Here is a 22,308-nt window from a genome sequence, read left to right on the forward strand (position 1 = left end):
CAGTTCGCAATGGTAGTGCGGGCCCTCACAACAGGCAGGGCAGGATCCTTACCCACAGTCCAACGACCAGGCAGCAGCCAACTTCGCCTCCAACAGCCAAGCTCAGGTGCCAAGCACGCCCCCAACGCTAGTGCTGGCGCTGTCCGCGGGCCACCAAAGCCGGGGTCTTCACACGACCTCTGTTGCAACACCCCAGGTACTGTTCATTCCTTCCCGGTGCTGTTGTTGATAGCCCGATGTCCCCAAAACTCCCCTCCTGGGTCACACCGCCAGCAGCCACCCCCTCTTCCTCGCAGCACCGGGGGGGGGGAGGCAGGCTCCCACTGCCGGCACCCACCTCCAATTGTGTGTCAAATCAAGGGCCGCAGGCAGGGCCGGGCTCCCCATCACAGCCCAATAGATAGCTTCAGTTCACGCCCGCTACGGCTGGACACAGAGGCCCGCCTCGCCTCCAATATCTCCGCAATCGCCGCCCGCAGGTCATCAACATCGGGGGCCCCCTCGTCAACCTTCTCCAATTCACACCAGTTAAGGCGCCCTCATCCTCTGCTCGCCGGACACCGCTACAGCGCATCCAGACAATCCTGCGGTCCCCCAGGGGCCGCGCTGCCAGCAATTACCGCACCCCCCTCACGATGCACAAGGGGGAAGGGGGGCAGATCCCACTGCAGGCAACCGGAACATGCCGCTCACAAGGGGGGAGAGCCCTCCTCCCTCCGGGGTCGCAAACTACTCCTCTCCTCCAGCAGCGCTCTCCAGAACACGGGCCGTGTAGCCAGGCACTATCTTCATGCCCTGCTGGCCGGATCTTCCTCCTTGTCGTTCTGCTGTTTGGTTTGGCCTGAAGCAGAATAAACACATCTGATTTTGTTCTGCGCAGGTTCCCGCTGCCAGGGGTGCCCCCCTAGGGTCACAGAAGAGCCCGTTTGGCCCTTTGTGCAGGATAAGTGGTGAGGTCGGCGCAGAGCTCACAGCTCACCTGACCGTCCTCATCGGCGTCCAAGCCACGCCCCATCGAAGGCCTTCTCCATATCGAGAAAAACCGCGACTGCCCTAGTATCCTGCTTAACATGTTGCATTGTACCGAACACAGTGCAAAGAATGTAAATAAGGTTCCTGTGGGGACCAAACCCCGCCTGCTCCGTAGCCACTAGCACTGGTGCCAGGGGAGCCAAGCGATTGGCCAATATCTTAGCGAATAATTTGGTATAATCATTTAGCAAGGAAAGGGGACGGTAAGACCCACACTCCTCTTGGGATTTACCCGGTTCAGGGATGGCGACTATAACCGCCTCCCTCATAGTCCGTGGCATCTCGCCCGATACACACATATCATTAAAAAGCGATGAGAGATGAGGGAGCAATAACTCAATAAAGGCTTTGTAAAAGCCAACTGTGAGACCATCTGCCCCAGGGGTGCTAGGTGCTAGTAGTCTTCATTCCTACCAGGGCCTTTGTAATTTTGTCCTTTTCAATGGGGTGCATAAGGAACTCTCGACGCGTATTGGTGAAGAACGGCAACCTGATATGCCCCAAATAATCTAGTATTTCGTCATCAGCACCTGAAGAGCGGGTAGTGTATAAATCCAAATAGAATTGTTTGAACCAATCCGCAATGTCTGCTTCTTCAGTCAGTAATTCCCCCTCCGCAGACCTAATTTCTGTAATCAGCGTTTTGCTGCGTCTGGCTTTCAAATTTTTTGCTAATACCGAGCCTGGTCTATCCCCTTCTCCGTAAACACGTGCAGTGGCATACTTGCCCATATGTTTGACTTCGCTGTCTGCCGTCTCCTGGTATTCACCGAGCAGATCTTTTATTTCGCTTGTGATCTCATCGAACCCTCCTGCAATCTGTCGTTCTTCCAAGGCCCCCAGTTTCTGTTCCAGGTCTGCTAGCCTCTGGCGTATAGAGCGGAGAACCCCCGAAATGTTTAGCCATGGCCACCACCCTTATATACACCTTGAAGGCCTCCCAGACGGTCTGAAAACTATCCACCGACCCTACATTGGTAGCATAAAATGTGTCTATAGCGTCTGTAAGTTCTTCTTTAAATAGGGGGTCGTGTAATGAGTAAGGTGGAAACCGCCAGGTGAAAGGTGGAATCTGCTTCTTAGGTGTAGCAAGGACCAACAGCAGCGGCGAGTGGTCCGACAGAGTACGTGGTAATACCGAGCAGGTACGAATCTGAGCCATAAGTGACGTGGTAGCCAACCAGTAGTCTATACGAGTGTGCAAATTATAATATGTGGAATAGTGCGTACTCCCTCCACACATCGCTGAGATCCATGGCAACCAAAATACTCTCCAAAGCTTTAGCAGCCGCTATAGGCCTCTTCGCCGGTCCCCCAGACCTATCCAGATTGGGATTTTGGACCACATAACAACATCCCCCCTGCCCCCCTTCCACAGCAGACCACCCCCAACTCGGTTGCGCAGCATCACAAAAAACACACCCACTCAGCACCTCTCACCCCCAAATAAAAAAATACCACTCTAGTGTATGTCACTTGTGGGCAGAGGTCACTCGGTTACCTAAAAAGAAGAGTACAAGCATTCAATTGCCCTGTCCCTCGCACGCCGTCTAGTATAGAGATACAGCATCCCTGACCGAGCGTTCCCTAGCAACCAAGGCTAGCATACCAAAACATAAAGCATTACCACTTCCCAGGCCTGGACCGGGTGTCCCAAACTACCTTCACTTATGTTTCCAAACCTCCCAGTGTATTTACTGTGTAAGCCTTTGCCTAGTATCGGTCCAGTCACAATCCCGCGCAGCTCTGCCTTGCTACCTCTGCAGCCCGTAGGAGCGGAGTCAGATCGTTATTATAACAGACAAATCACTTACATTATCCTTCACTAATAGCACACATCTAATGTCTTCAAGTCTAAAGTAATCCACCCGCAGTACCTCCCATCTCCCCATTATCGGTTGCGCCCCTGTCATACTTATCAACCAGAAAGTGCTTCAGTCCTGGTCTTCCAACGATCCACCAGCCTCTTCGTCTAGTAGATGCTGCTCCGGATTCTGGTGATGTTCTTTGGACCAGCTCTTTAAGGCCTTCAGTAGAGCTTTCTGGACCGTGAATATGTGGGAGCGACCTTGTCTGTTGACCCGTAGCTTAGCCGGATACAGCATGGCATAGTCCAAGTCCAAGTCCCTCAGTTGCTTTTTCATGGGGATAAATTGTCTGTGCGCTTCCTGCACTCGCACAGTGAAGTCCAGGTAGAGCGATATCATAGAGCCTTCATTCACCAACAATTGTTTTTCTCTTGCAAGCCGCAGTGCAGCATCTCTGTCCCTATAGTTGAGTAGTTTTGCAATGATTGGCAGCGGAGGTGCCCCCGGAGGCGGGCGGGACCCCAGGGATCGATGAGCTCTCTCCACCACAAACATATTGGAGAAGACCCCCTCGCTAGGAGGTTTACCAGCATCTTCTCTAGGAATTGTTCCATATTACCAGTCGGGGTCAACTCCGGAAGGCCAGTACTCCTGAGGTTACAGCGAGGCAACCGGGCTGCTAAGTCCTCTGTTTTATCTTGTAATATGCAGAGGACCCTACCAAGCTGCTTGTGATCCGAGTCTAGCGTAGTGTGTGCCTCCTCCACTTCCGTGATCCTCCGTTCGAACATGTCCAGGCACTCCGCGTGTTTGTCCAGACGTTCCACCATTCTGTCCATCCGGTATGAGAGTGCGTCCACCTTCGTGCCTAGGGAGGTGATGCCACTCTGCAAGCTCTTTTCCATGGATAGGAGCATACTGCGAATATCTGGACTAGTATCTTCGGCTGTATGGGGAGTGAGACCTGGAGGCCTCCACTGTAGTGGCATTGTGGGATTTCGAGCGTTTCTGCTCAAAGGAGAGTTTGGGTTGCGCTTTGTCCACTCCCATAATTACCTCTAGATGGGACTACCACACAAGATCCTGCAGCTCTACTGCACCAATACCCCTGTCTCAGAATGGTGAGGGCACACTTGTTGCACTTCAGGATCTCCCAGCCCCCAGCACTCCCACCAGCTATACAGTTGGGCTCCGAAGGGAAACAGCTTAGTAGATCCTTCCCAAGGGGACCGCTCTTAACACCAGACCCAGCCTCCTCAACCTCCGGGCCATATGCGCATGAGAAGCGCCCCAATCTGCTATCCACTTTCCAGGGCTTTAGTTTTAGCAGTGTAGCGTGTTACAATTCAATTATTAATTTTCTCCAGTATATCACCGCCGGGGTCTGCGAGAGTGGGCCACAATTCCTCATCGCCCAGAGGTACACCCGCCCTCTATGGCGGCACCTCCCTCCTAGGCCTTCAATGCCACCGACTGCCGCACCTCAATGGCAGTAGCACCAGCACGCTGCAGGGAGTTGCTTACTGTAAGTGGTGTCCCACACGCAGCCCTCAAACACACCGTGTTCACTCTCCGCGCCTCTTCTCCCGGCCTGGCGCTCCCCAGACCAAGCGCCGAGTCACAAAATGGCGGATTCCCAATGCCAATGGCCCCACCCGGGGCGTCGCGCCCAATGCCTCTCTGTGTGGGGCTGCAGCCGAGCTCACCCATGATCCCCAGCGCCCTTCAGCGCAGTCCAGCTCCGGGTGGCGATTTTCAAGCTGCAGTCTCTCGCGCTCTCTACAGCGCGACCGGGAGCCTCCAAGCAGGCAGACGGTTTTACGGAGCTAAGGGCTCAAGCAGCCATCTTGGTCACGAGCTAGCTCCGCCCTGCCCCGCTTTCTATATATTTTACAGAACACACTGCTTTGGGTGCCTGATAACCATTTTAGGGCAATCCAGGGTGAGATCAGATCCCTGCTGTGGGATGGGATGGGGGGGACCTAGAATCGCTCTTAATAAACTAACTAGGGGCTGGTATGAGGATGGGATAGCCCTTCCGGATATACAAACACACTTTCAGGTGGCGCAACTGACAGTAATCAACCAATGGGGTCATCAACCTATTACAGAACAAGCCTTGCGAATGGATCGCCTGGCCCTACAGCCCAGGGGTATTTACGTACACTATACATTAAACCAAGGGACTATCCCCTGAAAGGGCCTACGGCTCTGACGGTCCAGCTGTGGCACTCTACACTCAATAAGCTGGGCTGGAAGAACAAGATCACCCTAGCGACACCCCTCTGGGACTCGGACCTTCTGGGGGACATGGGTAGGAGGCAGGGGTTTGACATATGGGACATGCTGGGTATCTCGCAAGTGGGAGACGTATATTCTGGATCAGGAATAATACCTTTCGCTGACCTACAAAAAACATATAAATTGGCACCCACCAAGGCTTTCCGATATATAAAACTCTGTCACGCTCTGAGAGCAAGAATACCCAGGGAGGGAACCCTGCCAGAATCCTCTCCCTTAGAAAACAGACTACTAGAAGAACATATCCCCAGAAAAGGCAATCTCACTAACATACAGGAAGCTTGTGAATAACGCACCGGATATGTTAAGCTGGTTGAGGGAAAACCAGGAGAGGGAGATCACGGACATGCAAGAAGAAGAGTAGCCCAACGCCCTAGCCTCCTAGGCTAATAGGTCCCGCTTACGCCTAATGCAACTCAAAATACTGCATAGGGCTTATATTTCCAGCACTGGGGAGAGATACAGACTTGCTCTGCCGCAGAGGCTGCGGGCTGGAGGGAACGTTCTTCCACATAACATTCCCTGCCCCATAAGTCAATCTTACTGGGACAAGACAACACAAACCCTGAACAAGGTCCACAAGCTGGTACTGCAATAATCGGCCAAGTGGTACCTGCTCAATGTATGGGATGCTACTGATCTGGGTGGAGGAGACCAAATTAGTGTAACGCTGAGCTGGATGATAACAAAAAGGAATATAGCGCGAAATTGGGGGGTTGAAGCAGCACGACCCTAAGAGACTGGGAGAGGGATAAGGACTGCTGTATGTGGCCGAAAACAGAGGCTGCCCTCAAAAGTGGGGGAGGGTGTGGAAAAGCTGGAATGCATACAGAGGCTTCCTATGCAGAGCCCAGGTGGCCCCATCAAGACACTCTACATCTGAAGATGAGGAAGATTAAGTGTAGGTCTTTGAGGGTGGGAGAGGAATGGACGAAGTATTAATGTTATGTGATAGTGTGCATGCGCTGCTGCAGAATGGCCTTGAATTACAATGACGTAATACAAATAATGGTTTAATGTAACCTCCTACCTGTTTGTTCTAAAATAAAAAGAGGTTTAAAAAAAAAACGAATACAATTCTGTGCAAGTCATATGTTGCTACTTACGATACGTGGGATTTTCCTGTTCAGTAGGTGGTGTAAAGATCTTTATCTGCCATTCGATATCCAGCTCAGGATCATCTTCCTCAAGACATACCCAGATTATCTCATTCTCCTTCTCCACATCAGGCAGGAATCCCACTTTCTATTAGGACAATAGGGACCAGTTAACAGAAACCAACATCTCTGTTGCATGCCTCCAAACTCATAGTCCAGCTGAGTGAACAGGAATAACATTTTTAAAATATGCACATAACTACCACAGTGTCTTCAATATTGTAATATATTCAGTATTATTCAACATTAAAATATATAAAAAAATATCTGTGAGCAGTGTTAATAGTTCTCCTATTCACTTGATCCAGCTAACAGGAACTGCTATGTAACATATCTGTTTCACCAGCTATGCAGGAAAGGTGGATAGGAAATTAATTAATAAAAACTAGAAGCCTATTCTAAAAGCAGATAATGGGTTCTACCCAAAAACTGATTGTAATAATCCAGTAAAAGGCTTGATTTTCTAAGAGGTTTATTGATCAGCACAGCATCATATCCTAGTTCAGCAGTATCCAGGTTACAACTGACAATCAGTGCAGAATGCTGTATGAGCAAAGCTCTGTTCAGAATATGGAATGAATATAGAAACATAACATGTCACATGCAGTTAAAGAGACAGGATTAAAGGTTACATAATAATTCAACTATTACAGAATATAACACATCTCCCTCATTTAAAGAAAACAACACCTAAAATATATTACACAAAATCCGGCAAAGCAGTGGGTCTTCTTCTGACACGCATATCATCTTTGATTCTTGATGCCACTGAGTCACAAAAAGAATTAGATCTAGTCTCACCATTGAAATTATTGCATTGGCCTAAATTACCTTGAGACTGAAACTGTACATCATTTTGTGATGGACATTTAGCAACCTTGCTCACATTCCAAACCTTGCCATCTTGAGTAATGACAGAATTACTGAAAACTCTTTTAATCTGAATTGGTCTACCATATTTACTCGTGCCCTTGCTAACCATGAATGGTTTCAAAATCCTACCCCAATCACCAACCTCCAAATTATGCTCTCTTGTCTTCCACTTTTTATTGTACCAAACAGCTGACTTGCTTTGTTTGCAACTAACCTTGTTCGCAATTTTTTGAATGTCAACCTCAACCTCTGCCAGGTTTTTACATTTCTCCTAAAAACCACCAGGGACATATATCTGACGCAGGATCTCTTCCTTTAAGGAGTTTGAAAGGACTAACCTCCGTGGTGGTATGAGGAGTTATGCGATAAGTCCAAAGCTTCTCCCTAAGAACATTTAACCAATTACTTTTCTCCTTAATAGCATCAGCAACAAAACCCTTTAAAACTCAGTTAAAGCGCTAAATGTGTCCGTTCTCATGTGGTTCATAAAGAGATGTCCGAATGTGTTTAATATTTCAAGTCTGTAAAAATTATTTCATCTCAGAAGAAACCAACTGCACGCCATTGTCAGACACTAACACAGAAGGGCAACCTTCTCTTGCAAAAACTTCTTTGAAAAAAGAAATAACAACATCAGAAGTTATTTTAGCCACAAATTTCACTTCTGGCCATTTCGAATGATTATCTATCATAACTAATGCAAAACGTGAGGCTTCTGGTAAAAAATGAGAAAGGCCTGAAATATCAAAAGCTATTTTATTCCAAGGAAACTCTGGCCATTTCACCTTTCTTGAGGGGTGGAACATGCAATTTTAGGATCTTATCATTGATACAGCACTCGCTACACTCTCTAACGGTACGGTCAACAAATCTGTCCATACCTGACCACCAAAAATGTAACCTTATTAGACGCTTCAAGGCTGAGATCCCCGGATGAGTTTTGTGTGCTAATTTAAGTATCAGCTCTTGCACTCCACTTGGCGGGATACATTTTCCAGATTTGAAAAACAATCCACCTTCACACCATAACTCATCTGCTACATTATAAAACGGCAGTAAATCATCCCTGACATTGGCTTTGTTTGGCCAACCCTCTAGGAGATATTTCTTTAACATAACCAATTTCTCATCGTCATCTTGACATTCCATCCAAAACTGTTCAGAGATATCCTGATACTGAGGAGAAACAAAATCAGATAGTCCTAAAACAAAATCAACCTCCCTGAGTCCATTAACACTTTCAACTTTACTTTCACAGGGAAGACTGACAGACAGTCCGCAGTAACGTTTTTTTTTCCAGGAATATATTCTACTGTAAAGTTGTATTCCTGTAACCTTGACGCCAGAGGTGCAGTTCTTGCCGTGGAGTTCCAACCTCCACCAACAGATAAGATATGTACCAACGGCTTATGGTCCGTTCTCAGGATAAAATTGCTGCCCCATATGTAAATTCTATAGTGTTCAATGGCCCACACACAAGAAAGCAACTCGCGTTCAATAACCGCATACCTGCGCTCCGTTTAATTCAAAGTCCTAGAAGAGAACGCCACATTCCATTCTATAACACCAACCGTCTGAGATAGCACACACCCAAGACCATACAAACTTGCATCAGTGGTGATGATCCATTTTCTACCCATCCTAAAAGGTTTCAAAGTTGGTGAATTGACAATATCGTTCTTAATATCAGTGAATGCTTTTTCTTGTTCAGCTTCCCACACAAATGTATTACTTTGCCTTAGTAATCTTCTTAATGGCTCCATTTTGGTAGCAAAGTTTACAACAAATTTACTGTAATATTCACACATGCCCGAAAAGGAAAGCAGTTGTTCCTTATTGAATTTGAATTTGAATTTTTAGCAATTTATAAAGCGCACATTCACTAAGCAGTTTCTTGGCGCTATAGGATTTCAGAGCTGAGGGGAACAATGGGGGCTATGGGCTGAAAGCTTGCTGGAACAGAAAGGTTTTAAGAGCTTTAGGAAACTCTGTGTAGGAGGGAGAGGATCTGAGAGGGAGGGGAAGGGAATTCCAGAAAGTCGGTGCGAGTACCGAAAAATTCTGGCCGCCGGATCGTTTTTTCTTGAACCGGGGGATGACTAACAGGGATTTGGTAGAGGAACGTAAGTCTCTGACAGGGCTATAGTTGATGATGGCGGAATTATTGAAGGCGGGGGCAGTGCCCGCACAGGCTTGGAAAGTGAGGCAGCCAAGTTTGAAAAGGGCTCTTTGTTTAATTGGTAGCCAGTGGAGGGCCATGAGAAGGGGGGAGGAATGATGGTATTTCGATAGGTCGTGCACCAGGCGGGCAGCCTGGTTCTGCACCAGCTGGAGGCGCTGAAGTTCGTAGGCGGGAGCGCCATTATAGATGATGTTCCCGTAATCGATCTTAGATAAGACCATAGCCATGACAATTAATTTAAGTGCAGAGGGAGAGAAGAACCGGAATACTTTCCTAATGATGCGTAAAGTGAAAAAACAGGAAGAAACAACAGAACTAATGTGTGAAGTGTCAGATGATGATTGAGTGTAATACCAAGGGTCTTGACAGAGTGGGAGGGAGTGGGAGGAAAACCAAAGGAAGAGGGCCAGAAGGAAGGCGACCAAGGATTACCGCTGCCTCCAGTCAGAATCAGCTCTGTTTTATCCGGGTTGAGTTTGAGATGGTTTGCATTCATCCAATCCCGGATAAACAGCAAGACAGACTGGAAGCTGGAAGTGCCAAGTGAGGGGGAGGAAAAATTAAAAATGAATTGGAGGTCGTCAGCATAATTATAGACTGTAACCTCCATTTGTTGAAGTGCAAAAATAAGAGGAAAAATGTAAAGATTGAATAAAAGGGGGAAAAGAGAGGAACCCTGGGGGACACAGCATTTCACCCTGCTTGGTGGGGCCGAAAATTCGGCCAGGTGAACCGCCTGAGTGCGTCCTTCCAGGAAGGATCCTATCCAGGTAAGGGCCTGTTCCCCTATACCCGACGCCTTGACACGGGACAGAAGGATGGAGTGGTCTACCATGTCAAAAGCGGCGGACAGGTCGAGAAGGACCAGGGCCTGGGGGACGTTGGTATCGAGTCCCTCCCTAAGTTGGTCCATAACTGAGATGACCATCTTCTCGGTGGAGTGCCGGGGGCGGAAGGCCGCCTGGCAGGGTGCGAGGTAGTTGCTGCTCTCAATAAAGGAGCTGAGCACCTGGGTGGCATGGGACTCAGGGATTTTCCCAGATAAGGGAGGAGGGATATAGGGCGGTAATTTGCAGGGGAAGAGGGGTCGGCCCCTGGCTTTTTTAATATAGGGAGGATAATGGCAGTCTTAAAGGAAGCCGGAACAAAGCCAGAGGTAAAGCAATTGTTCAGGAGAGCAAGGACGGAGGACGGGCACACAGAGAAGAACTGACGAAGAATGCGTGCCGGGCCGATGTCAACCGGGAAGCCCGACTTGACACGACTGAGCAGAAGGGACAAGGATTCTCTAGTGAGTGGGGGGAAGGAGGTAAGGGATCGATTATTGTCAGGGGGTTGGGGGGAGTGAAGGTGAGGGAAGGGGGGGATGTTGGCTTTGATGAGGGCTATTTTATCAATGAAAAACTCGTTAAGCGAGTCACATAGAGCCTGAGAGGGGGGAATCTTGGGTAGGGTTCTGTCCGATGATGCCTGCTCGTGGACGGTGGAAAATATCTCACGAGGCTGACATTCTGCAGCTAGGATGCGCCCAGTGAAGTATTCGGTTTTGGCTGTCAGAATGGCTACTTTGTATTCATTGAGCACGGTAATGAAGTGCTGTCTGAGGGTGGGGCAGTATGCTCTTCTCCAGGCTCGAAAAGCCTGCCGCAACTCTAATTTCTTAGCCTTGAGGCCAGGGCTGAACCATTTGTTGGCATTATGGGTGCGGTTGATGATAATTCGCTTAAAGGGGGCCACACGGTCTCAGGCATTAGTAAGCCACCGATCTAATGTGGCAGCCTGGGAGTGAGGGTCCGAGCCCGAAAAGTCAGGGCAGGTGGCAACTAGCGAGTTGCAGAGAGAAGGGATGTCGACTTTATGCCAGTTCCTAGTCCTGGTTTTTTTGGGGAGAGGACGTGATGTTTTATGGCTCAGATCCAGGGAAAAAGCGAGCAAGAAATGATCCGACCAGGAACAGGGCGAGATGGTAGGGGTGGACATGGGAATATTAAGTGTCCACACCTGATCGAGGATATGGCCCCGAATGTGGGTTGGACCTTGGACGTGCTGGGTAAAGTTAAGGCTAAGGAGCAGTTGAGTGAAGTCTTTAGAGATAGAGCACTCGGCAGGGTCGGTAGGCCAGAAGTTGAAATCACCCAAAACAAGAACAGAGGCACTGTTGATTACCAGGGTGGCCAGTAAGTTCTGAAAGGCCGAGAGAAAGTCGGGGCATGGCTGAGGTGGACGATAGTTTAAAACACAGGTGACTGGGGTCTTGAGGGAGGTGGATCGTACTACAAGGCAGTCGGCTGCAGATAGTATGGGCGAGGTCAGAGTCTGAAAATGAAGATCCTTGCGAGCAAGGGGCTGGAGCACTGAGAATGGCTTCCACATTTAATTTTTTAGGAATTAAACCTGCCCCCGATAATGTATGGCCCAGGTACTCAACAGATTTCCTAAAAAGTTTGCATTTGTGTGCTTTGAGGGTAAGACCATATCTCTCCAGTCTACTACACACTTCATCTAAGTGTGAAGCATGCTCTACCTCATTTTTTGAAAAAATCAAGATGTCATCCTGAAAGCACTTTACAAACATATCAAGGTCTCTAAAAATTTGGAACATAACCCGTTGAAAAACAGAGGCGGCAGATGCCAACCCAAAAGGCATCCTTTTGTATTGGAAAAGTCCCATAGGAGTGATGAAGGCTGTATATTTTTTAGATTCTTCAGTAAGCTCAATTTGATGGTACGCCGTCCTAAGATCTAAAGTGGAGAAGATTTGCGCACCATCAAAAAGAGAAACAAGCTCATTAATGTTGGGAAGAGGATGACAATCAATGATAATATTGGAGTTAAGTGACCTCAAATCAATGCAGACCCTCAATTTTTGGTCGGGCTTCCGCACCAAAACTATGGGCGAAACCCATTCTGATGACTCAATGGGCTCTATAATGTTGTCCTTCAGCAAATCATTTAACATTTCCTTTAACTCATCTCTAACATTTAGAGGAACCCCTCTTAAATTTTGTTTAACAAAGTTTTTCAATTTCCCTAACTAATCACAGAAAACTTTGTCAAACTTGTTGCTTCAAAATGAGATATCACTTTTTCCTTCACCACTAGAACAAATAGTATTTATCATTTCTTGCTCACTACACAGAGAGACAGGATCCTTGGCACGTGGATTTAATTTGATGCCAAGTTCCCATTGGTCATGCCAACCAAGCACATTGACTCCTTTCACAGCAATGAATAATTTGATGTGAGCTAACCTTCCCCTAAAACTTACCGGAACTTTTAAAAATCCTTCATTACCAATCTTGTTCCCATTGAATCCTTCTGCTATTATATCCGATGGTTGTATGTTAGAAATATCACACACATTTTGTAACTTTCCATTAAAGTATTCCTTAGTAATTATGTTCCACGGGGACCCAGAATCCACCATAAGCTCAATAGCAATAGTAAAGATATGAAAAACACATTTGGGGGATTTCTTACTGGTTAACACTACACACCCACTTTGAACAATAGAAACAACATAACCTCTGTCAAGGTCCTGTTTTACATCCTCAACAACGCTAATGGAAGATACTTTTGTAGGAGTAACAGTGTTAGTGGGTGTACGTGATTGTCCTGTTCGCAATTGGGCATTATAACGTTTTTCTCTGCAAACATTACTAAAGTGTCCCAACCAACCACAAATGTTACATGTTTTGTTCAGAGCAGGACAACCCTGGAAAGAAGCAATGTGTGATTTACTACCACACCTAAAACATGACACAGAACTATTAGTAAAATCTGTTCTTCTGTTATTGACACTATAAGCATTTTTTGTTCTCACTTGTGTAGGAATAAAATTATTGCCATCCACTTTGGGCTTTACAACGCATACTTCTTCTTCTGTATTGCTTTTACTAGAGTTAGAACTTTGTTTAACTACTATATCCATCCATTTTTCTGACATTTCAGTGGATTTAGCGATGACAATAGTTTCTTCCAAATTAGGGTCACCTATGCACCATGATTTATCCTGAACTTTTTTTTTTTGTCCTCATTCGCCTCTCCTCGCCCCTGTTTTTACGATACCACCCTTGGGCGCTTCATCTCATATAATAGGATTGTTTGGCTCTTAGGAGGTAGTACACCACCTTGTCCGGTCTACCTCAAGCCTGGTATCCACCGATTTGGAAAGGCTTAATCATAGGACTCGTTTCTTTAAACCTTTACCTTTACCTAAACCCCCCCCATCACCCAAAACATAACAGAAAAGGAGTCCAAAATCTACATCTTTTCTTTTGCCGATCCACCACGTCTAGCCTGGCTATAGTTCTCATTGCTCTCAACCAATTTAGTTCCGAGGGAGGGTCTGCGGCCACCCACATCTTGCAGATCTCTCTCCGGGCCACCAGTACAGAATAAAACACCAATTTTGCTTTATCATCCAAGCCCTTACCTTGAAGGTGCACTCTTCCTGTCATAACAAGTTCAGGGCTTACCTCAATCTGAACCTTTTTGTTCTTAACACGAACAATGATCTGGTCACTGATCATTTCATCGGACATGGCGCCAAAATTACAATGCAAGGTTAGAGCTCTTAAAGCAGTGAGAAAATCATCAAAAGATTCCTCCTGCTTTTGTGCTCTAGTGTAAAATTTGAAACGATTTAAAGCGATATTAGCTGTGGGTTTGAATCTTTTCTCTAATCTACTAAGGTCCTCAGTATAAACATTCATAGTATCACCACTACCAGTAGGAACTGACAACTGGGGTAAAGTTCTAGAAATCTCCTGGCCCTCAGACCCTAAACAGTGCAGTAGAATAGTTTTTTTCTCTCTGCTCCCATACGTTCTCCATCTATAGCTCTCATATAATTGAAAAATTCCTCCTTCCACCTTGACCAAGGAATGGGAGGATCACCCTTGATCTGTAAAAACTTAGCAGGAGGGTCAAACTGCATTGTTACAGTGGACAAGTAATACAAAGTAGGCTTAAAATAAACTAGAATATAACACAGTGAAATAAGCCCAAAGTAATTGTTCCAGAGAAAATAAACTCAATTAAAGAAATGAATAAATTCCAGTTAGCAATTGTTAACACACAAAAAAAATAAAAAAAATAAAACAAAATTAAAATTGTGAGTTGTCAATGTACTTATAGATGTTGGAATGAAAGAAGAAATCCACGATGTCTTCCAATAAGTCTGGCTGCTAGGAACTTTTCATAGATCTTAATAGTAAATTGAAGAGAAACACATCAAAAGTAATGCCAAACTGTTCAAGCGCAACAAAATCGGCAACCAAACTGCAAGCGCCAATATTCATCAATAAAATTTGGAAGCGCTGAACGATGATGAAGATGTTCGTGTTTATCTAAACAGAAATGCCGTGTAACGGTTGCCAGGTAACACATAAATAAAAAACAAAACAAAATGGAGGCACGTCGCACGATGCGTGACTCGCGTCACGTGATGACCTCTAACGTTGCGCGATGACGTTTCCTTTTCCTTCGTCCTGCTCACCCGCGTCAAAAGATAATCTTTCACGCTGTGTAATGACGTTTCTTCAAAGTTCAGAGACGTTTGCTGTGCGTGAAGATGCGAGTATTGTCAGTGGTTACCAGGCAGCAGGAGCATAATTTCCAACGCTGATGAGAAGAACGTTGTCAGCATAAACAAATGGTTGCTAAGAAATAGGTGAGCCACTATGACGAGTAGAATGGAGAAGCAGCATACATCGAGTTGCAGGTAACAGGCAAGTTAAATGATGTACACGATGTAAAAAGGAGTCCAAAATACCTTTAAAACTCTGAATAAAAGGAACTCCTTGTGGAAACAATATTCCTAGCAGTGGAATAAAATAAAAGGTTCCTTTATCAAATAAACAGCCAGTAAAAAGTCCAAAAATTTCCAAATTGTTTCAAAATTGCAGTAATGGGTCCAAACTCCGCTCCTGTGCTGAAGATGGCTGGAGTATAGTTGTCCTCATCGCCAAATTTTGTAATAATTCAGTAAAAGGCTTGATTTTCTAAGAGGTTTATTGATCAGCACAGCATCATATCCTAGTACAGCAGTATCCAGGTTTCAACTGACAATCAGTGCCGAATGCTGTATGAGCAAAGCTCTGTTCAGAATATGGAATGAATACAGAAACATAACATGTCACATGCAGTTAAAGAGACAGGATTAAAGGTTACATAATAAATCAACTATTACAGAATATAACACTACTGATTATTTCAGTAAAACAGATTGCATGCAGGAGACAGACCGCATTTGACGTCAATGCTTTAGACAAAATAAACAAACTCTTTTGGGCCACAACAGATTTGATTATTTAGGAGAACAGGGTTGCTGGAAAATATTGCTGGAGGGGGTTGATGACAGCAAAGAAAAAAGGCTTCGTATGACAATGCATAAGACACTCTTAACATAAAAATAGCATCTTCTATAACTTAATTATAGAGGGCAAGGATTACAAAATCCTGATTTTAAGATATGCCACTACCCTTCAGACTGAACAGATATGGCCATATCTGAGGAACAGGCCACACTTTAGCATTTCTTAAGGTGAAGGTTCCATCAGGGTATCCTCCTCATGTGTGGAAGGAATAGCCTCCTTTTGGTCACATGTGGAGACCATCCTTCTCATGTCGTGAATAGTAGGAGATATGCATGCTCAAAAGTCGTCCTAGCACACACAAAGTAAAGCCTCTTATAATTCTTGTTTAACTTTACAGCTTTGACTTTGAAAATAAAATAGAAATCAGTAAAATGTCAGGCAACAATGTTCCGAAAAACTACAAATCCTAACCTGGTACTTTCTTCAGACACTGCATCCCCTGATCCTTTGACCACAAGTGCCAAACATGCAGTCGGGAGGACCTGAAGTACGGTACCAACAGGACCTAGGACACCACATGGTCTACTTGCACTACATTGTCAATGATTTTCAGCATGTGAGCCCCATTCAGTGGTGGGGCAGTGTCTGGGTAACCAAGTTTTAAGCCATCTCATGCAGAAATCAGAGCGTACCCCTGCAATATCGCTTCACAGCGTCAAATCCGAAATTCCGTCTCCTAACATTGACCCACGCATCGTCAGCTTTTTACTTCTGAGACTGGACACACCATCTTGATTTATCTAAGAACATAGGAGGATCCATGATTCCTGCAGGCAGCTACTCCATCTCAATTGCCCCACATGTATCTGCAGAGGTGCTAGCTAACTCAACTAGAACAGATGTACACGAGTCAAGAAGAGGCAGCCTTCCCGGTGCTCCGAGAAGACATGTCCTCTCAGGTCCCTGGCCATCAATGACCTTGTCGGGAGGAGGGGGAAAAGCCAGACCTGGAACCCCCTTTTGATATTCATGTCAGTCAGTCATAAAACTTTTATTCGGTTACATCTTAGCGAAACCATAAAAAGTATACAGATAAAACACCACAGTACATAAAAAATCACATTGTCGAAATACAATTAAAAACAGAAGTCATTTAAATCAAAATACTAACAATAATTCATTGGGTAGCTAAACAAAAAAAATGTAGTAAAGTGGAACACTCAGCAATTACAGCGAATTTTTAAACATGATTTTAGAAAACAAGCTTCGCACTTAGCAGTATATTGTGAATCCAAAAACTGTAGGGCCAGGTAAGCGGGCCGACATGTTCTCAGGCCCTTTTTTGCAGTAAGGGAATAATCCAGCACTTGCGAGGGAGCTCGTAGTATCTACAGAACAATATTACATGCATCGTAGGCTGGGATGATGTGACATCACAAGGGCATTTCGTTGGATTAAGTGACCAGTCCTGCTCTTTTGGAAATGTAACTAAGCGGAAGAAGGAATTAAATCGAAATCTAGTCAGTACATATTTTTCGTAAAAAGTTAGGTGAAATGTTAAGTATGGTTGAATGCCCAAAGCAGTCTGGACTGATAGGATCTGTACGTTTGAGGGTTTACTTATTTCTTTAGAAAGACGTAGTTCCCTGAGATGAGTTAAGCATAGTTTTTTCAAGTCTTTCCTGGTGATATCTATCATCGTGGAAGGTTCTAAAAAATAAGAAGTACAGTCCAAGTCCTTAAGGAAATTGGACACGTACAGAAGCCATGGGATTTTACTCCAGTTTGCGAGGGCCAAACAATCGGTTGTCAGTGAGCAGGTTAGATGGCATTGTGTTTTGGTCCAAATACCGTGCCACAACAAAATCGGCTGGCATTTAAAAATGTCTGACAAATAATCAATACCCAGCTCGATGTGGCAACCGTATGTTGGAGCACTTTGGGGTACTGCCAGTAAATATTTAAGAAACCCATTCTCAACCGTTTGAAGGGTATCAATGGGAGCGTAACCCCAAACCCCTGCACCGTAGGTTGCTACTCTATGACACTTTGCTTGATAAATTTTTAGCAACTCCACTGGAGCAGGCTTACCCAGTCTCCTTGAAAAGGAAACTAGAACTGAGGTTGCTCTCTGAAAAAGTAGCTTTTTACTAACCAGGGATTGTTTCCAACATAATCTGTCGTCCACTAAAATACCTAGGTAGGAATATTCCCTCGTGCGTTCCAACCTGACTTTGGCGATAAAAACTGGTTTAGGTTTCTTCGCCCTGGGACCGATGTGCATAACATAGGTTTTATTTTTGTTCATTTTTAGGCCTAAAGAGAGCATGAAATGACAGTATTTATTTAGCTGTCTTTGTAGCTGGTTTAAGGTTCTGGCCAAAATTACAGAATCATCAGCGTATAGTAACGCGGGAATAGGGCGATGATTAATGGATGGAAGATCCTGGCTCCCTTCGAGCATGGCCACTTCCAACCCGTTAGTATATAGATTAAATAAGAAGGGAGCCAGGACAACGCCCTGTCTAACGCCTTTATTAACGGCAAAAGATGGAGATAGTTCACCGCCAATCCCGTATCGGACGCATGCAGTGGCGTCTGAGTAGAGTTCGCGAAGGAGTTGGATAAGAGGTGGATCAACCCCTAGTTCACCGAGAATAGACCACAGCCTTGAGTGGATGACACAGTCAAAGGCTGCGCTGAGGTCTACATAGACTAAATACAGGTTACCACTTTTAGCCCCCACATATTTACCGATCAGAAGGGCTAGATTCAGTGTCTGCTCCACGGTACCAAGTCCCTCCTGGAAACCATATTGCAGGTCAGTCAAGATGTTATTCGTAGACGCCCAATCCTGGAGACGTTCCAATATCAGGCGTCCAGCAACTTTCCCCAGGGAATCCAGGAGGGAGATGGGCCTGTAGCATGCTGGGTTGTTACGTTCGCCCTTCTTGAAAATTTGGAGCAAGATGGAAGTGGACCAGGAGTCTATTGGACCAGTTTTAGTGACTGCTACCATAACCTGAGTGACAAGAGGTGACCAGAGTTCCAGGCTGTGTACAAAGATATCAAGTGGAACTCCATCCGGGCCGGGGGCCTTACCGGTTTTGGAGGATGACAGCGCGTTAATGACCTTCTTATGATCGAAGAGGAGGTCGATAGGAAATATCTGGTCCCCGGAACGGTCACCTGCCACGTGAACCTCGTTGTCGGTATCCTCGGGGGGACCACACAGGTACCGGACGAGGCCGGTCCCTTTAACCCAATCCGAGGCAGGCCGAAAGGCGGAGCCGTAGTACATGACGTCGCCCTTATTGAGCCTATCGGGACGGAGAGAGGAGGAAGAGCCCGGAATGACAGTGAAGGGAGACGCTGTAAAGCTGCCCGAGGCAAGCGGGACGAGAGAATCCCCGGATTGGGGCTGCGACAGAGACCGCAGAAAAGGAGCAGGACTGGAGAAGCTGCGGTGGCCCAGCTGCCTGGAGAGAGCGTCGGCGGGGTCCAACTCTGTGCATCGCCCGCCACCCCCCAGGAGGAGGGTGGCTGGAACAGGTACCGGGCCGTATCCTTGGGTTTGCGACGGCACCGGGAGGGAACGAGTAGGCAGTCGGGAGGTCACTGCTGTTTTCCTCTTGGGTTTCACTCTCGGTCAGCCGTGGTGCTCCCCTCACAGCCTGTCTTCCCTCCCTTGCGTTAATGTAGAAGAGCCGGTTGGTTGACCCTTGGTTTTCTTCCTTTCTTTTTTTCTTTTTGGGAGACCTCGTCGAGTGTTGGGAAACCAGCCAAAGACCCTATAAGGAACTCTGAAACCAAGAGCTCGCCTCAGGAGGTGGTTTGGGACCGGTGAAGATAAGAGGATTCCTCTTCGACCGGACGGTCTGACTATTGTGTGCTTCCCTTTCCCCTACTAGACAAAACCATTTAACAATAAAAGAATTCCTTGGAAACACAGAGTATCTGTTGGTCACTGAAGGCCCTAAGACTCCCCTAATTCCCCTATTGAATTGTGACAGCCCCCTCAGCCTTACTCTTTAGACTTAGCAAAAGCTCACCCTTGTCAAACCAAGTAGTAGTACATTTATGGATTGAAGGTAATGTGCCCCAGCAAAGTTTCCCCAATCAAGCTTATCAGTCTATGGCTGCTGAGGGTGCCTCCAATAAGAAAGTGCCATACTGGCTTTTAAGCAGTAAAGACTGCCCCTGTGCTTGGAAATGGACATAAAATTTAAATTTCCACACTGCAGCAAAATCCCATGCCCTGACACAAGACAAACCCATCTTGTGGGTGAATAAATACTGGGTCTTCTGAAATAATTTGTCAAGGAATCAGAGTAGAGTTTCAAACATAAGTGATATAGATGTGCTTGTAAGGTTTACACTAAGAAGCTAATAACTTTTAGGTGCAACCATTTGTCTAGACACCTTAGGAGCAAACAAAGACCTGCATTCGCAAACAGTTTAGAAAGCAGGTCCGTGCTTGACATACAGAGGATTCTGAGTAAGACAAAAAACACGTCAAGGGTGACTGTGTTACCTTCATACTCACAGTCACCCTTACTTCCCCATCATAGTTTTGCTATGCAACTCATTCCTTCGCACTACCTTAAGAAAATAATGCTACGCAAACATGGACCTAAAGCGATTGAAAGAGCTAAAACGTGGGAAGTTGGAGGAGCTACCAGGTCCATCCAACATTTCCCCCAGGGGTCCTGGAAGGGGCATCATATTAAAATCTACAACTTCATATTTTTCATGTTAACAGTGAAAAACAAGCCACTTACATAAACTTAACTCAATCATTTTTTGGAATTTAAACCGTAAATGTCATATGGTGGTGGAACCTTGCTTAATGAGCCATGGTCTTCACTGAATCAGACATAGATTTCTGTTGTCACACTTGCTTTACTGTTTTACAATTGTGATTATATAATCATACCACTTTTGGCGGAGAGGATGGAGTGGAAAAGCTGGCAATCAAGAGATCCCGGTCTATGGTTAGTAGCTGCCAGCTTCCAAGAGGGTGACCTGAAAATAAAGAAAAGGAAGTAAGACAACCAGAGAGTACCCTTTCAAACATGACATCAAATTACAAGAGAACATCTGAAATCGGGGAGAACATGCCGGACAGCTAGCAGCTGTCCGCGCATCTGTTAGTGAGTGTGAGTGAGCTGTGAGGAATAGGAGGAGGCGAAATGGGAAGGCCGCTATAAAAGACTGGAAAATGCCGCAACCGTAACACCCTGCTAACATTTTTGATCATCTTTACACGGCAAGGCACGTTTAATTTCAACAAGAAGACCTCACCTGAGTCAGCGGGATGGGTGGTTTCAACAGAGTGCTGTTGAGGGTGGGCGGAGCCCCGGAGTCAATGGAAACCCTCTCGTTGCCGAGCATTACTGATGACTGTCCGTTTTAGAGAAGGGCGGCTCGGGGTGGTGAGGGCCCGGGGAGTTACGCTGAGGATCACTGGAAACAGTGGGAGTGCTTGTGCGAGGTTTGCCCTATTGTTGGGGACACAAGACTCCGTAAGAAACATGCCAGGACGGGCTCAGAGAGGTGGAGCCACGAGTAAATCAACTGGTTCCTACTGCAGAGCTCACGGAGGAGAGCAGCGGGTGGTCGAGTCCACACAGTGGAGTATTGGAAAGTATTCCTCTGACAAGACCTTCCTCAGGTAGGAATGATAAACTTTTCTGGCTATTGAGGGGGAAAAGCCAAAAGGATAGTAAGCCTAGTAGATATTCCATATTCACTGAGAAGTACTGAAGCTTTTGGGGGTGCCCTTAACCACGGGCAGGGAATACAGTCTGGCGAGAAGCAACTGGAAGGTTCCCAGGTCAAGGTTAAGGTGAAAATTAAAGGGTCCGAGTCTAAATAAACCCCCTTAGTATCCTCAAAGGGTGAAGGATAAGATATATTAAGGAAAGAGGTGAAGTCCTCTTTAAAAGCCCCCCGTGAAGGTTAAACACAGGAATGTCCAATATCAAAACAAAAAAAAACAAGAATCATTCCATCTCTAAGGTCATATTTTAAGCTACAGGAAAGGATCCCTGAATGAACCCAAAAGTTGGGTGGTCCCTCTTTAAAATCCGCAGACTACTTGATGCCAATTAGAGGCGCATCATCCAACCAAGATATTAGGATTAATATGACGTCCCCTGAACAAGCGATGGAGAAACCAGGCGAGGAAGCACCAGGCATGCCTCGGATACCCATGACTTCCAACCGATATCAATGCTTGCTTGCAGAGGGCTTAGGTGAAGAAACTGAACAAGACCCTTACGCAGCAACAGTTGGCCCGAAAAAAGCTTTTGGTACAGATAAAGGAGGGAGAGGCCATCCATCAGGTCATGTACTCCCAGTGAATCTAGACCCCGAGATAAGCCCCCTTAGAGCATATAATGAAATCACTTGCAGAGGAAGGGAAAGTGGCTTTGCGATTTCTCAAACCAATCAAAAGGAAATCCAAGGGGTCTGTGAAGGGTTGGCAGAAAAATTGGAGTGGTTATCTCAAAGGACACAAGTCTTGAAAGCATCGGTGTTGGATCTGCAGGAAGAGACCACCAGGGACAGAAAAGAACTTAATAGCCTAAAATATAAGCTTCAAGAGAGCCAAGACAAGCTGGAACCTTGGA

General features: G+C 46.0%; 1 protein-coding gene across 1 annotated transcript in view; it reads right to left on the bottom strand.

Annotated features, from left to right (window-relative positions):
* Positions 1–22,308, bottom strand: part of LOC144783082 (acylamino-acid-releasing enzyme-like) — a 716,578-nt gene that overhangs the window by 146,216 nt on the left and 548,054 nt on the right. The window contains exons 16-17 of the mRNA XM_078662245.1: positions 20,610–20,698; positions 6,248–6,386 (exon numbers count right to left, since the gene is read on the bottom strand). Coding sequence (XP_078518371.1) covers positions 6,248–6,386; positions 20,610–20,698 — 228 coding nt within the window. The remainder of the gene's footprint in view (positions 1–6,247; positions 6,387–20,609; positions 20,699–22,308) is intronic.

This window comes from Lissotriton helveticus, chromosome 9 (assembly GCF_964261635.1).
Source record: "Lissotriton helveticus chromosome 9, aLisHel1.1, whole genome shotgun sequence".
NCBI classification, from domain to species: Eukaryota; Metazoa; Chordata; class Amphibia; order Caudata; family Salamandridae; genus Lissotriton; species Lissotriton helveticus.